Source organism: Zonotrichia leucophrys, chromosome 1A (genome assembly GCF_028769735.1).
Source record: "Zonotrichia leucophrys gambelii isolate GWCS_2022_RI chromosome 1A, RI_Zleu_2.0, whole genome shotgun sequence".
In the NCBI taxonomy this organism is placed as follows: Eukaryota; Metazoa; Chordata; class Aves; order Passeriformes; family Passerellidae; genus Zonotrichia; species Zonotrichia leucophrys.
In genome coordinates, this window is record NC_088170.1 from 58878947 (window position 1) to 58893846 (window position 14900).

Below are 14900 nucleotides of genomic sequence, written 5' to 3' on the forward strand. Positions count from 1 at the left end.
ATTTGTTTATGTATTTTATGTTCTGTATAGGGAATGAGCATGTTATTTTGTAAAGAACTCCCAAATGGCTTTTAGATGCATTTTCCATTTTTTGGAGAGATGTGTTATTAGTTTGAGTATCTTTTTCTGTTTTGGGTAGCGAGGGGAAGATAAAGATTTGGAAATTACCATTTATTGCTGGAGTGTCTCTTTTATTCCTAAATTTGTCTTCAAAATGGCAGTCTTCCAGGGTTTTTGACTGAGGCCCAGAGCATACTTCATCTCTTCTCAGCCCCAGTCTGAATTTTTATAGGAGGGGAATTTTGATAATGAGTATATAATTAATTTTTTCAGGAATTCAGCATATGGCCTGTTAGCTGTACTTCCTGTAGAGTATTTCTGTTACTACTTTTATTTTTAAGGGTATGTTACTGTGTGCTGGGCTTGCATCTTGACCACATTACATGGTGATTAGTAAATAGTCATAGTAGTGTTTTTTAATGAGGGAATTGGATCAGTTTGTATTAGCACCTGATGTGAAAGAGACTGACTAGCAGCCATCTGTGAAAAGCAGACTGACTTCCGTTCCCTGGGGGCTTCCTCCAGGGCCTGTTTGAGTCTGTGACATTACTTCTGCTTGTGTTACTGAATTTGCATGAAATGCTTTTCAAATATTTATTTGAGGAATGGAAATATCAATCGTCCAACTGCATGGTTTTTTGGGGGGTACTTTGTAAAGCTACTTTTTCTTCTCTGAAAAGCCTTGAAACACTTGGTGATTTTTTTTTTGCAAGAGTCTGTTGTGTCATGGATGTAATTGGAATTTTTTGCTTCTCTGATCATCTTCTCTGCCCCCTGGAGATGTCTCCCATTCATCCAGTTCACAAAGGGAATAATTCCCTATACAAACATAGAATGAGCCAGCTACAATTACCAATACATTCAGGAGACATTCAGGAATAATGACCTCATTTTTCTGACCCTCCTTCTTTCATGCATGTAGCTAGCTAGCTGTGAGAGACACTTTTTTCTTCTGTGTGTGCTGCAGTACAACAGGGTGGGTTTTTTTATGTTAATTTATCAGCAGTGCCACTTATACATTGCATATTTTCAAATGCCAGTATTGTTTTTCCAAAAGCACATAATTTTTATCAGCTTGTTAATTTTGCATAGATGCTTTCTTGTTACTAATACTTAGAAATACTTTTGGTATCGTGGAGAACTTAAATTGTTACATTCATCTTAGGATGGCACCAATTTTTGATATACATATAACTTAAGTGGATTGTTACCTGGTTGTCCACAGCCTGTAAATGCATATGTTGCTGATAGGAATAATCAGAGAGTAACATGTACAGGAATGGTAACAGATTATTTCCAAAACTGCTCCTGCTGTGACTTTGGACAGTGGAAAGTATCTTGTGAAATGTATACACTCATGTGCTATGTGTGCTCCCATGGTTGGCATCTGTCACATATGCTGGTGTATTGTTATAATTAGTTATGACACTGGTGTAGGGATCAAAACAACATGGTTTTACATATATAGTATTGTTGTGCTACCAACATGTAGAGTTTACTAAAATAACTTATCAAGCCTCAATTTATTAACTTTGGTGTCTTTGTCTCATTTCCTCTCTGTGCTGTTTCCTTTTCTGTGTCTGATGGGAAGGGACCATCACAAGTTTTTGATTATTTTTGACCCTTTGAAGTACAAGTATGCCAAAAGCTATGTGTAGAGTCAGACTTAAAAGGCTCTTGTTTGCCTAAACTATTCCTAGGAACATATTTTTATCTGTGATGGTGTATCTATGTGGAAGTCCCATATAAATTTTGCAGGTCATCAGATTTGATTCACTTCTCAAGTGCATACCTTTTCAGTAATGGAAAGGTAGAATTCCTGTATGTTCTCTTAACTTTCCTGTTGCATCTATGACTTCATCATCCTGCATAGAATTTTGTGGGGAAAAAAATTACCAAGTAATTAGATTTTTGTTTGTTTGTATTAAACCACTCAATAGCTGTCTTAAATAATGGTTACATTTATCCAGATTGTTAAATATCTCCATCAGCTGTTACTAGAAGGATGCTTAAATAGACAAAATCAAATTTAGTTTGGTTTCCAATTTTTGTATCAGTACCAATTCATGTATTTGTGTTTATTCAGCAAAATTTCTGTAATAGTGAAGCTGCAGTAGACTTGGGCTTCATCTGTGGCTGGTGCTGTTTCTGTTTGCAGAGGGGCAGTATAATATTCAGCCCTTACTCTCAATAAGTCCAGGTCCCCCCTTCTCTACTGGAGGGTAAATCCAGTCAGGTGTTCCAAAAGTGATCTGGGTTTTGATTTGGAAATAAGGAATTCCCACTAGCCAGTGTGGGCATCCTTACTGAGGGTGGCACAGCTCAGCAGTGGGAGTGAAAATATCATTTTGCTGGGCTGGGTGGGCTGTCCTAGCAGCTTCCATGAGCATTTCCTTCCTAGTGATGGGAGGGCTGGGGAGGTCTGCCCCAAGGGAAGGGTCAGCTTTTGGGGAAGCTGTGTCTGCTGCTTGCTAAGCCTGCAGTTACAGCTCAGCACACATTTATCAAAGCTGTGTGTGTTGTGGAGTTTGTTAGGCACACCAGCATCTAACACCATGTGTCATTTAAGCTTTATCCTTCTCCTGAGTATGTAACCGTTATAATTCTGTAGCACAGTTGTGTTAAATTTATTATTCTGCTCTGGCAGCATAGGAGAGTTCATAAAAGAACTGTTGAACTTCTGTTAAGGCAGAGGATGTTATTAGCAAAAAGAGAACAAAAATATATCCAGATTTGACATCACTGTTCCCACAGATAAAAGGAGATAAGAGAGAAATTTCTGTTTTAAATTCAAGGAATTAAGTTATAAATTCACATTGTTGTCTTTACCAGTTCTAACAGGATTTTCAGGGGATTCAAAACAGATCCAGAAATTTCGAGAAAGTAGTTGGAGGTTTTCCTGATTCTAAATGGATTGGTCAGTGACTGAGGATCCTGCCAAAGGACACTTGGGCATGACGTTGTGAAGGACCATAAAGAGATAAATAAGTGGTTCCTTGAAAGGTGCTCTGAGTCTGCTGCTGGTGTCCTGGAGGGTTGCATGGTGCAGCTTTATTATTTGTTTGCAATTTAGGCAAAATTATGGATGTTATTGTTGGTGTGTTAAGGTCTGAATAAAATCCTGTATGTTCATTGTCTTCCCTGTGTTTAACTAAGAGTAAGAATATCTCCCAAAATACAAAGGAAATAAAAGGCTTCATTACAACTCTAGAAACCTGAGCTCCAGCTTGCTCTGTCCTGTTGGCCTTTCTGCCTCATGGGGCTGTGGAGAACCTGGGTAGTGGTTTAAATTTGGACTGCAGACTTCAGTAATGGAAAAGCAGTTCAGACACAGCCCAGAGCTGCCTGCTTTCTCTTCTTCCTCCTCGCTGTAAAACCCTCAGATGCCAGAAAAATGCATTGCTGCTGTGGATCAGGAGCCAAGTAGAAGAGCATCAGGGAAGTCTGCATTGTTCTTAACATTTTCTCAGGAAGTATTTTATTGCTGCTTTTATTACTCGAAAGCAAATGGGAATTAAAACAATCTCTGTTGAAATTCTGCAATCATCCAAAATATGTTGACTGGAGAGGCTTCAAATATGATAAAGAAATAATGTAGATATTTTCTCTACTGTCTGTGAAGTGAAAGATAAGCCTGAGGAAATAGAGAACAGATGGTTATATTACCATAAATAAAAGCCATAAGAGAGAAGGGTGAATAAACTCTACAGTAGTTACAGGACATGAGTTTTTTCCCTCCAGGCCAAGCAAGGCAGAATTTTTACCATTGGAGTTTTCTTTATATTTCCTATTTATAGTACAGGACAATTTGAAGTGGAAAATGTATACTACAAGAAAATTACTTGAAAACCTGGAAATTCTTGTTTATTTTCTAAATACTCTTTTTTCTACTTGTTTTTTCATGAAAGGAGGCTATCATCCAGTGAAAATTGGTGACCTTTTCAATGGCCGGTATCATGTCATTAGAAAGTTAGGATGGGGACACTTCTCTACAGTCTGGCTATGCTGGGATATGCAGTAAGAAAACTATTTTTTTTCCACATACTTAAACGTTTTTCTTAATACATTTCTTTATTTTGTTTGCAGTTACTTCTGTTTTATGTGCATGATAAAGTTATGTAAATGTTTGCTATCTTTTTGTGCAAAAATATGCCTACAGTCTTATTTTTCTCTTGATTAACAGTGTAGTTTATAAAAGCTCTCAGAAATAAATGTAATTCTATTTTCTTTGACAAATTAGCTTTGCTTATTGAATTTGCCTGTTGTCTTGAGCATGCAAGAATAAACTTATATTTTTATTTCTTTTGTATCTTTGATGAAAAAATGTAGTTACCTTCATTAAATGATAAAATGTGTAAGCAGATTCCTCTTGTAGAGACAATAGCATCAAGGAGAATAAAATATCAATAATTACACTGTTAACACAGTGTTGTTAAAAGTTGTTGTTTAGTGTAATTTCAGCATTTTCTCTACAAATGCATTAGACTATGAAATAGTCTATTTAAAATTTCCCAACCTTTAAATGTGTTTGTTTTAGCTCAATGTACATGTTGAAAATGTTTCTCTTCTTTTCAAGGGGAAAACGGTTTGTTGCAATGAAAGTTGTAAAAAGTGCCCAGCATTATACGGAGACAGCCTTGGATGAAATAAAGTTACTCAAATGTGTAAGTATCACTATTGCAATAGAGTGTTCAATAACAATAATAAAAGTAATAGTGAATTAAAAAAAACACAGAGAATTGATTTTTAGGCTCTTGAGTTTTTTTACATATTGTTCTCTAAACATCAGGCTTATTATGAATTAATATGTTTTCTGAAGCTCCAAAATGCATAAGTTTGTGTGGAAATCTAACTAATCAGTATTTTACAGTGGATTTTTTCCTAAAATGTCAGTGTTTGCATTCTTGGTTTAGGTTCGTGAAAGTGACCCTAATGATCCCAACAAGGATATGGTTGTACAGCTCATTGATGACTTCAAAATTTCTGGAATGAATGGAATTCATATCCTTTTGAGAACATGGCATTCTCATTAAAATATTCTACTGGAATGAGTAAGCATTTAGTGCTGGCTTTTTTCTAGTTCATCTTGCTTTAAATATACAAAGTACAAACTCCAAAATGTATGTAGATGCCAAGAGAAGTGCAGTGTGGAAGGCACTCTGTGGAGTGTAAGTAACTTAGCTTTTCTAAACACAATCCAGAATTAAAAAAGAAGTCTTATATATCCTTTCATGGTCTGGTAGAAGTAGAGATAGATTGCTTAAAAAATGGAGTTTACTGAAAACATTTGTAATTACTGAAGCTTCCAAGAAATATTTTTTTTGTTCTAGACTGGTAAAGAGAAATTGTCAGTGTCATGAAAAAGCTGGTTCCTGTTTTCTTGTGAGAAGTGTGAGGTCATGGAGATGCTTCTCTTGTTCATGTAATCATCTCTTGGCCAGGTGTTAACCTTGTTTTTGGCAAAGGTTGTAAGGCTTTGTCTTTGAAAGCTTTCTTTAAAAAAACAAAACAGGGGTGGTGGAAAAAGAGAGAGATAAAGTAAAATACAACCGAGTAATTCTCGGTGTGAATTTTGAGTCTGTGAATAAATTTAATTTTAGAGTCAAGCTAAACTAAGTTCTCCTTGCTGATTATATTAGGTTGTTTAGTGGCTTATTATATTACTGTGCTTTCATTTACTGTTACAGCTGGACTTATGTGTGTGCATGTTGTGTTTGGAGCCCAGTAGCTGATCTCATTGTTCATGGGTCCCATTGCCAGAGAGAGAGTTCCTGCTCTGGAGAGCCTGATTATACATTGATTTTGGTGCTGTGCCTTCAGCTGATCAGATTAAGGCACCTTTCACCAACTGCCATCTCCTAGGAGAGGAATGTTGAAGGTGACTGTCAGTAAATCTGAGTGCTCACTAGAAAGCGTGTGAGTGTGCAAGCAGCTTTCATCTCACTGATCTGTCTCTTGGCATTGCTTATGGAGCCTTTGGGTATGTGGTGAGAATGAGAGTGTGGGGTCAGGTGTTCTCAGTTACAGACTGGTGTCTAATCTCCTTTACCTGTCCCCATTTTTATTTGTTTTTAGCTGACTGTAGTACAGTTGAAGAATAATTATTTGTAGAAACCAAGAATTTTGATTTACTGTTTTATTGTAAAACACTAATATGAAATAAGGAGTACAATAAAGCATTTATAGCTATACATAGAAGTAACTGTTATCTCTTTATCAGAGCAATTTCCCAGTAATGTTCTTAAATTCTTGATAAGATTCACATGTATACCACTGTATTAAAGGTGAGGGCTGTTTCTAGGTGTGAAAAGTAAATTTTGTTTGTGATAATACTTTGAAATCATATCCAAGCTGATATCTTATTGCACTATAGCACTTAGACTGAGAAGGCCAAAAGAGACCATGTGCCAGTGAAAAACAAGGGGTCAGGTAGCTTTGTATTGGCAGATTAAAACTGGACAGCTGATGTTGATTTATTCTATTTCAGTTTTGCCTTCACGTTGAAAACTGGCAGTACAGAAATTTTTATGTAGAAGGCAGATGTTCCTGCCTTACTGAAAAGTACATTTTCCAGAAAAGTACCAGTGTACAGGATGGACTGATGCTGGACTCACATTTAAATTGCATCTGGAAGTCTGTCAAAGTCCTGACTGCCAGCAAAAATATGATAGCAAGTATCTTATGCATTGAGTTTTCCTGAGAACAGCTTGTGCATCCTGAGTTATTTGAGCAGTGGTTGGTTGCATTATTTCATCAGCTCCTTTTTAAGTTCTAGGGAAAATAATCTTTGGTGTAGGTTCTCTTAGGATGGAGCAGGTAATTGATTGTAACATTTTGGTGCTGTTTACTTTTTAAAATGCCATATGAGTGCTACATTAGTGTCACTGAGTTTTACTGAGTTGCACAGGTTGAGAGAAATAGAGTAATTTGATACCTTTTCCATGCTCTGCTGTTTCCAGCTTCCTTTGGGCAACTCTCTAAATATCTGTTGCTTGGCTATAAAATAAAACCACATATGTTTCATAGAAGTTTGATTATTGGTTATGAAATGCACTTAAAAGCTAAAACAAGACAGAAGAGAGGTGGGTGAATCCTTTGGATGGCTAATACCATAAAATGTCATGGAGCTTCCAAACAGGGAAGATTGTCAAGAACCATGTAGAACAGAGCTGGGATTGTGCAGAGCCATTGGCCTGCACTGTGTGACTGCAAACTGTCCTCTCTCTCCTAGGAGCTGCAGTAAGTGCTTATGTGCAGAGGAATTTTAATAATGTGGGATGCTGCACTAGGCTGGTAATTTTTTACCTACTTGTTTATTTTTGAAAGGTTGCAATTATGACTTTTTCATTAAATAACAGAATTCGTGATCTTAGGCACTTTGGTGTTTTCAATAAGTGTGAATTATTATGTTTGTTTGCAGTGGACATTTATGAGAGCTGCAATGTTCATTTCAGTGTAGCATTTTTTTAATGAAAGATTCAGATAATCATATAATGGAACAAGTTTTGAGAGACAAGTGGAAAATATAAAGAAGGAAGCATTCCCACACAATCAGACATTATGTCTGATGATATGAGTGTTTGTAATAAATGTATCTCCAAAGAATATAGATTATTATGTCATTGTGTCTAAATGCTGCCAATCCAGAAGCAACTGAGAAGCATCCTGAAGTTTTCTATGCTGGTACTAGAGCTTAACTAGCCTTTATCCTTTGTCATATTTCTAAATGCTTAAGTAATGTGTATTTATAGATAGATAGATAGTTACAGGTAGGATTTGAGTCAAGAAAGAACAGCTCCCAGTACTTGTCAGCTGATTAATGTTAGATTTACTCTCACTTTTGCTGCTGTGCTTGGTTTCGTCCTGTGAGCCACCCCCTGGGCTGCTTTGAAGAGCATTTCACAGAAAGCATGTCTCCTACGTGGGCTTCAGGGTTTTTTTGCTGCAGGAGTTTTTGGACCTTCTCACCAATCAGGTTATTGGTGCTGTAGGAGGATCCTGGGACTTGCAAGGCTGCTTTCCCAGTAGTTAATGCAGAGCTTTTCCCAAACTCCTTGTTCTGGGCAGTCTGGCTTAAGGTTAATGTTTTTCAGATCAGGGTAGTAAATCAGACAGCAGCCACATTTCTGCATACCTGCTCCCAACACTGAGCCTGCTCTGTATCTTCTCTCCCTTCCAGTTGTCTCTCCAGTATGGAGTGTCCCTTGAGTTTGTCCAAGTCCTCCCTGCAGAATGTTGCAATCTCTCTTTTTCAGGTAGACATCACTTTCTGATGACCTTCCCTCTTCCTGCCTGCCTCTGCCATTCCTCTTACATCTTCCTTCTTGGCACTCTCCCTTGCCTCTCAGCTGTTTACTTCCCTACATCCCTTTCTCTTCTGGTTACTGGCAATGCTTAACATTTCTGTAAGTGCAAGGAATGTCAGGAATGTGCATTGGAGAGTGCAGCAGCATGGTCTGAAGGACTGTGGGTGGGTGTCCTATATTTCATTTCTGAATGTTGCAGTGTCCTTTTTGCAATCTGTGCTGCTGTAGCTTTGCAGCTTGACTGTGTGGGCTCAGTTAATAAGCCCTGCAGAGCTCGTGCACTCTGCTCATCCTCTGTGATGACTGTGTGCTCTACAGGGGCTTGTGTTCATTGTGGGGTAAAATACCCAAGGCTGCTTCCTCTCCTGAATGGGATGGAGTTCTGAGCTCACCCAGCTGATGTGAGTGGGGAAGGACTATTCAGTGTCTCCTCTAAAACAGGAATTCAGGAATGTGAAATGAGATTAACTGTTGGCAACAGTTGTGTTAGTGCGCTTTGACCAGTCTTGAGACCTTTTACTATTGGTGTAACTTCAATATAGAGGATGCAGATGTTAAAACTTGAGTTTTAACATTACCTTTATGTATATAGGTAGGTACTTGAGGAGAATGTGTGTGACAAACTGACAGACAAGGTAAGTCTCATTTTAACACAAGACAGTGACTATTAAGATAATTGCCAAGACTCTAGTTAATAAAACTTAAAGAAGTTAGGTAAGATTTCTAACAGTGTAGAAGTGGTCTTCTGTATGAATGGTCTCTGACATAGTCTAATTCATCGAGATTTTCCTGCAATATCCATCAATTAATTTTTGGTTATTTGTACTGCATTGTATTGCAAAGAACTGCATTGTTCTTTGCAAGGTTATAGTATCATGTAGTTAAGATTTTAACATGTTTTCTGATTTCCAGATACATTAAGGTCATTCTCAGCTCATGTTTGAGGATTAATTGGATGTAGTCTAATTGTATAACTTGCCAGAATGTTGTGATGGCAAAACTTTAAATTAGCTTCAGTACTTGAAGATTTTCTCAATAGAAAGATAACCTACCCAGGCATGTGGGTGTAGAATCTCTTAACTTAGAAAGCCCTTGAAGCAGAAATCACAGAAATTCCTACATCATGTTTTTTCCTAATAATCTCCCCTGATAATTGACTGTTTGCCTCTGTCAGGAGCCAGTAGTAAACGCTGTGTCTAATTAAATATTTTTGGCATTGTGTTTTTTGCATGTTGTTTCTGAGTTCTGCATTTCTTTGTTTGAGAGTTCTTTGGTGATTGCCATTATTCTCTGCAGTTAAAACTGTGGGCTTTAAGAGATCCATCCTTATACTATGTTAGTATTTGTTGTTAAGTGACTATTCAGCTTAATAAAAAACGGTTATTATGGTTCATTTTCTAAAGCACGGTTGCTGCACACTTTTGTTATTAAAACCTTCTATTAATATAATTTAAAATTTATTAAAGAAATAGAGATCATAGGCCAAATCAGTACTTTCAGCCGTCTCAAAGAAAAGAAAAATTAGTTAGTTACTTTTTACAATTACTTTCTTAATTATTCACCCTAATGCTGTAGTTAACATGTAGAAGTAATGGACAAGATTTGTGTAATTAAAATGTTTTATTTTAATTCGCAGTTGGACACTGGTTCTGTATGGGTTTATATATAATTGAAACAAGGTACCAAAGCATTTACCATGCTCATTTTAGGGGGAGTAATTTTCCCTCTAAAGGGGATGATAACTCCTTTAGCCAGAACACAGGCAAACTTGATCTCATGAACAAGTTTATTTGGAAGTTATCCTTAATTAAATTGCAGATGTCTGCATGGTCTTTGAAGTACTTGGACATCATCTTCTAAAATGGATAATCAAGTCCAATTATCAAGGCCTTCCCATCCGTTGTGTTAAAAGCATAATTCGACAGGTAAGTTTAGTTAATACTCTAATCAGGTTTTTCCACAATTGTTAACAGTTTGAAGGTTTGAATTACAATATTTGAACTGAACTCTTACTACTATCTGAGATAATTTTATTTTAATCTCAGTGGGGTGAGATTGCACTGGTGTTACTGTGCATCAAGCAATTTTGCTTCATAAGCTTCTGTAATTCCATACTGCAGTGGAAAATTACGTGTTTATGCTACTACTTGGTAATACATTTTTTCCAATTTCTGGGTACTTTTGAGCAATGTGATAAAATCAGCCTTATTTTAAAATGCAGTTGAAAGTTGAGTTTCTTAATTAATTTAGTTGCAGTTTGAAGCAGATTTTTAAAAAATCCCTCTGTGATTAGGTCCTTCAGGGTCTAGATTACCTGCACAGCAAGTGCAAGATCATCCACACGGACATAAAGCCCGAGAACATCCTGATGTGCGTGGACGACGCCTACGTGCGCAGGATGGCGGCTGAGGCCACCGAGTGGCAGAAGGCTGGGGCTCCTCCCCCCTCTGGCTCTGCAGGTATGAGCAGCACGTTCAAATGCAGTGTGGGAAACTGCCAGCAGTACAGTGTTGCTAGCAGTATTGTGTCCAGTGAGAATTCACATTTTAAATAATTGCATGTGACAAATGCATGTCTGTTTAGTTTTTATCCCTGTTCTGGAAGCTGTCAGAGTAATGATTTTGTGCTGGTTTTGCATGTTCAAGTTTTTAGGATCCCCAGAAACAGAAAAAGATTTATTGGTGTAAACTTATTCCCCTTCCATCCCACAACCCTTAATGCCTGGGTTTTAGTCACATTGGAAGCTTACATCTCTAATATTGACAACAGTTACTAATCTTACCTAAATTATGTCTAGTTCTAAGTTCACCACCATCCTTGTGAAATCATCTGCCTTTTTGTTTGTTGTAACTTACTTTTAAGAATCATTGAAAAGTTTTACATTCATAGTTTTTCACCCTTAAAAGTGGAATTTATTGTACCTAACTGAACTCGTGATAAGCCCATTTTCCTAGGGGTATAAAATGTTTTATGTTAAGCTTGCCAAGAGTTTTGACAGCAGCTGTACCTTATGTTTAGCTAGGAGTAGCCAAGGTAAAAAAGTTCACAGCAATTAGCAAAGACAAAGAGGAAGTGTGGCTTTTCTAGTAATTTTCTTTTTAGTACTATGTACTATATATTTTTAGTACTGTGATTGCTACTAATTTGCCAATTGAGCACATCAGCTACAGGCAGTGGAAAAGTAATTCCCTTTGTAATATTGTCAGAAAATATATCACAGATTAAAATCTGTGAGGTATGCTAAAAATATTTTCTGTATTGGGAGCAAATACAGTGATCAGGATCCAGTTCACTGGATTAGCATTATATATTTTTAGTTGAAAAGTTGTATAAATGGTAAATGTTTTATATTGAATTTGTCATAATGTATAATCACATAGCTAGAGATTTTATGTTATTTATGTGGGAAATAAGTTGTTTTTATTCATGCAGCCTTTATATTGCTTCCTGACATTAAAATAAGTATTATTTTAAGGAATGGCATTCTTATCACACTTGGTTCTTAGCAAATTGTAATTAAATATATGGCTTTCCACATAGGAGCTGAGCATGTGTTGCCTTTACAGCAAGACATAGAATAGGTTGTGTATAATTTCTCTTTTTATAACAATGATAGTGCTCAGGTTTAAGAATCTTTTTGAAAACCTTGCCCTTTCAGGGGCATTCAAGCAGATTTTTCCCTGAGCTTAGCAGCAGGATCTGAACCTATAAAACAGCTCTGTATTTTTTTTGGCATTCCTTAATTGCCATAGGCCTGTGTGTCTGAAGAAGTTTGTGAGAGGTTCTCCCCTGTTCATTCCTCTTGCTTCTGTCTCCTGGTTTTTGGATATTTCTGTTGGTTTTGATCACAGGGGAGGTTTAATGTGCCTTGTGGTGCTCTGTGAGTGTGCCAGCACTGCAGTCCCATCAGAGGCAGTCCCTGCTGGGATCCTGCTCAGAGGGGCCCGTGCTGGAGCTGCTTTCTGTGATACGCTGTGGTTTTTGCCTTGGGCACTTCTTCATGCCTCCAGCCTAGCAATCAAACTGCCTTGTTGCAGAGTAAGACACACGAGTGTTTGGCTTTTCTGTTGGGTACAACACAGTAGTTGTATTTTTGCTAATATTCCCTGAACTGTTTAAACCAGTCTATACCTGCTCTGCCATTCCATGATTTCTGTCCACTCTTAATGGTTCAGCCTTTTTTAAATTTTTTTTTTAAGTTTCATGAGCTGTCTGCCAAGCACAGCACAGTGAGCACAGATAGCTGCTAGCTCCTTTCAATCCCAGGTGCTCTAATGGAGACATCAAATGATTTCAGGCAGCACGTACTTGTAAAGAGTAAAAAATCTGGCTAACAAAGTAAACTTAACACTGCCTTATTTAGTTAAGAATATTTTAAAATTATTTCTACTTGTTTTTGCTTATAAAAAGCTGTTTTTGAAAAAGAAAACCTTTATTTTATTTACAATTTATTTTTTGTCTTTTTAGTGAGTACAGCTCCACAACAAAAGCCTGTAAGTATTGTTATATAATACAATTTAACTGCCTTATTTTCTGTGTTTCTCTGGCTTTTAATATGTATTAGACTGTTAGTAGCCTAAACCCTTTTTAAGAGCTTCCTTTGAATAAAGCTTTTATCTTTCAAAGAACATTTTGCTTTTCATGTCTGTGGCCTTACCAGTTTTAAACACAGTATTTCTGTGATGGAAATTCTCACAGACATTCAGTTCTATAGCTATGTCAAACTAAGTTAGGCATTGCTGTTTTCTTCTCTTGAGGAATAGCCCATTTGTCCAAATCCTGACAAAAATGGGAGAATGCACTAAATATTGTGCATTGCAGATATCTTAAGGGCATAAAGGCCTTAATCATCAAGGCCTGAAAGTTGAGGCAATTTTCTGAGGTTTGAAAGATCTCTTTGCCACATGCATATAGGAAATAACCAGTGGTAATACAGCTGTTCAGAAATATCTGTGGTCAAAGCTGCTTTCTGTGTGTACACAACATGTATAATTTCAGTGGGTATACAACATGGATGAAAATTATTAGGGTTGTGAAATTTAATGTCTTGTTTAGGTAATCCCATGGCTTTTTATGAAAATAACGGGATTAACAAATAAAGCTTTGAGGAAATGTTTTTCTTTTTCCTTGTACTTTATTTTTTGATTATATGAGGATTTCTTATTGTGATATTTAAACAATGAATGAAAAATGGATCGATTTCATTTATCAGATAGTAGAAATAGAAGCCACAATTCTGTTAAAATGCATTCACTTTTCATTTCCTTGTTGTTGTACCTGAGTTTTTCAATCCTTATGTTATATAAAATGAGAAACTTCATAATGGCCATCTGCTGTTTGTAATTCATATGTTTTGGGCCAGAAGAGAGTAATAAAAATGCATTCCTTTCACTAGAAAATAGCTGAAAAAACCCTAGGTTTTATTTAGAATTCACTGTTTTCAGTCTCTTTAGTTTTCTTGTGTCTTCTGCTCAGAATACTTTTGCTGGTTATTAACTGCATTGTACAGAGAGAGAAATAAGGCATTGAATTTCTATGTAAACAGCTAATATGATACCTGATTATTTTCCACATACAGAATCATCTGTTAATCTGGATTTAAGTTTAAGATTATTGTGTTTATCAAGATTATGGGATCATAAGAATTTTATTATGACATCTTAGATGTATAAATGTATTTTGCTCTTGTATCTAATAATGACCATGTAAAAACATGATTAATTGTGTAAAGTTTCAGTGAATTTTTGCCTCATACAATCCTGTATCATTCTTGATTTGAAGTAAACTGTAAAAAGTAATATAATTACTAAATTAGTTGCCATCTAGTATTTTCAAAAAAATGGTATTTAAACTGTAAATTAGTTTGATGTGAGATGCCTTGAAAATAAATAATTACTTTTTCTTTCTTCGGTATTAATGTTTCAGGTTGGAAAAATATCCAAAAACAAAAAGAAAAAACTGAAGAAAAAGCAGAAGAGGCAAGCTGAGCTGCTGGAAAAACGCCTGCAGGAAATAGAAGAACTGGAGCGGGAAGCTGAAAGGAAAAAAATAGAAGAAAATGTAACCTCAGCTGTACCATCAAATGAACAAGAGGATGAGTACCACCCAGAGGTGAAACTAAAAACAGCTGATATAGAAGAGGTAGTAGATGAAGAACCTGGAAATGATGATGGTCAGTATTACTTGTTTTTATTGCCCCTGATTTTACTGTTTCAGAGCAGAAAGTAACCGCGCTGTGTTGTATCTGGTGCAGTGAACAAAATCTCCAATCATTAAGTTCATTTTCTCCTGTAGGTAAAATTGTAACTACAAAACCTAAAAAAGTAAAGAAAAATCAAACTTGCTGCAGCATTGAAGAAAGGCAGCAATAGCAGTGTATAGCTATAAACAATTCAAAAAAGCACAGAACAGTCACCATGCCACATGGAGTGGAATAACTGAGTGTCCTGGTGAAATAGAAGAAGAATAAGATGCATTTTTCTATAATATTATTGTTGTAGTTAGAGTCATCATTGCTTCCCCTTTTTCTTCTTA

The 14900-nt window shown here is 36.5% G+C and overlaps 1 protein-coding gene across 5 annotated transcripts in view; it reads left to right on the plus strand.

Annotated features, from left to right (window-relative positions):
* SRPK2 (SRSF protein kinase 2) overlaps window positions 1-14900 on the plus strand; it is a 129106-nt gene that overhangs the window by 90012 nt on the left and 24194 nt on the right. For all 5 annotated transcript variants that reach the window (XM_064702870.1, XM_064702873.1, XM_064702874.1 and 2 more), the window contains 7 exons: window positions 3969-4077; window positions 4637-4724; window positions 4974-5061; window positions 10185-10291; window positions 10660-10825; window positions 12834-12859; window positions 14292-14538. In XM_064702870.1, the coding sequence (XP_064558940.1) occupies window positions 3969-4077; window positions 4637-4724; window positions 4974-5061; window positions 10185-10291; window positions 10660-10825; window positions 12834-12859; window positions 14292-14538 (831 nt within the window). The remainder of the gene's footprint in view (window positions 1-3968; window positions 4078-4636; window positions 4725-4973; window positions 5062-10184; window positions 10292-10659; window positions 10826-12833; window positions 12860-14291; window positions 14539-14900) is intronic.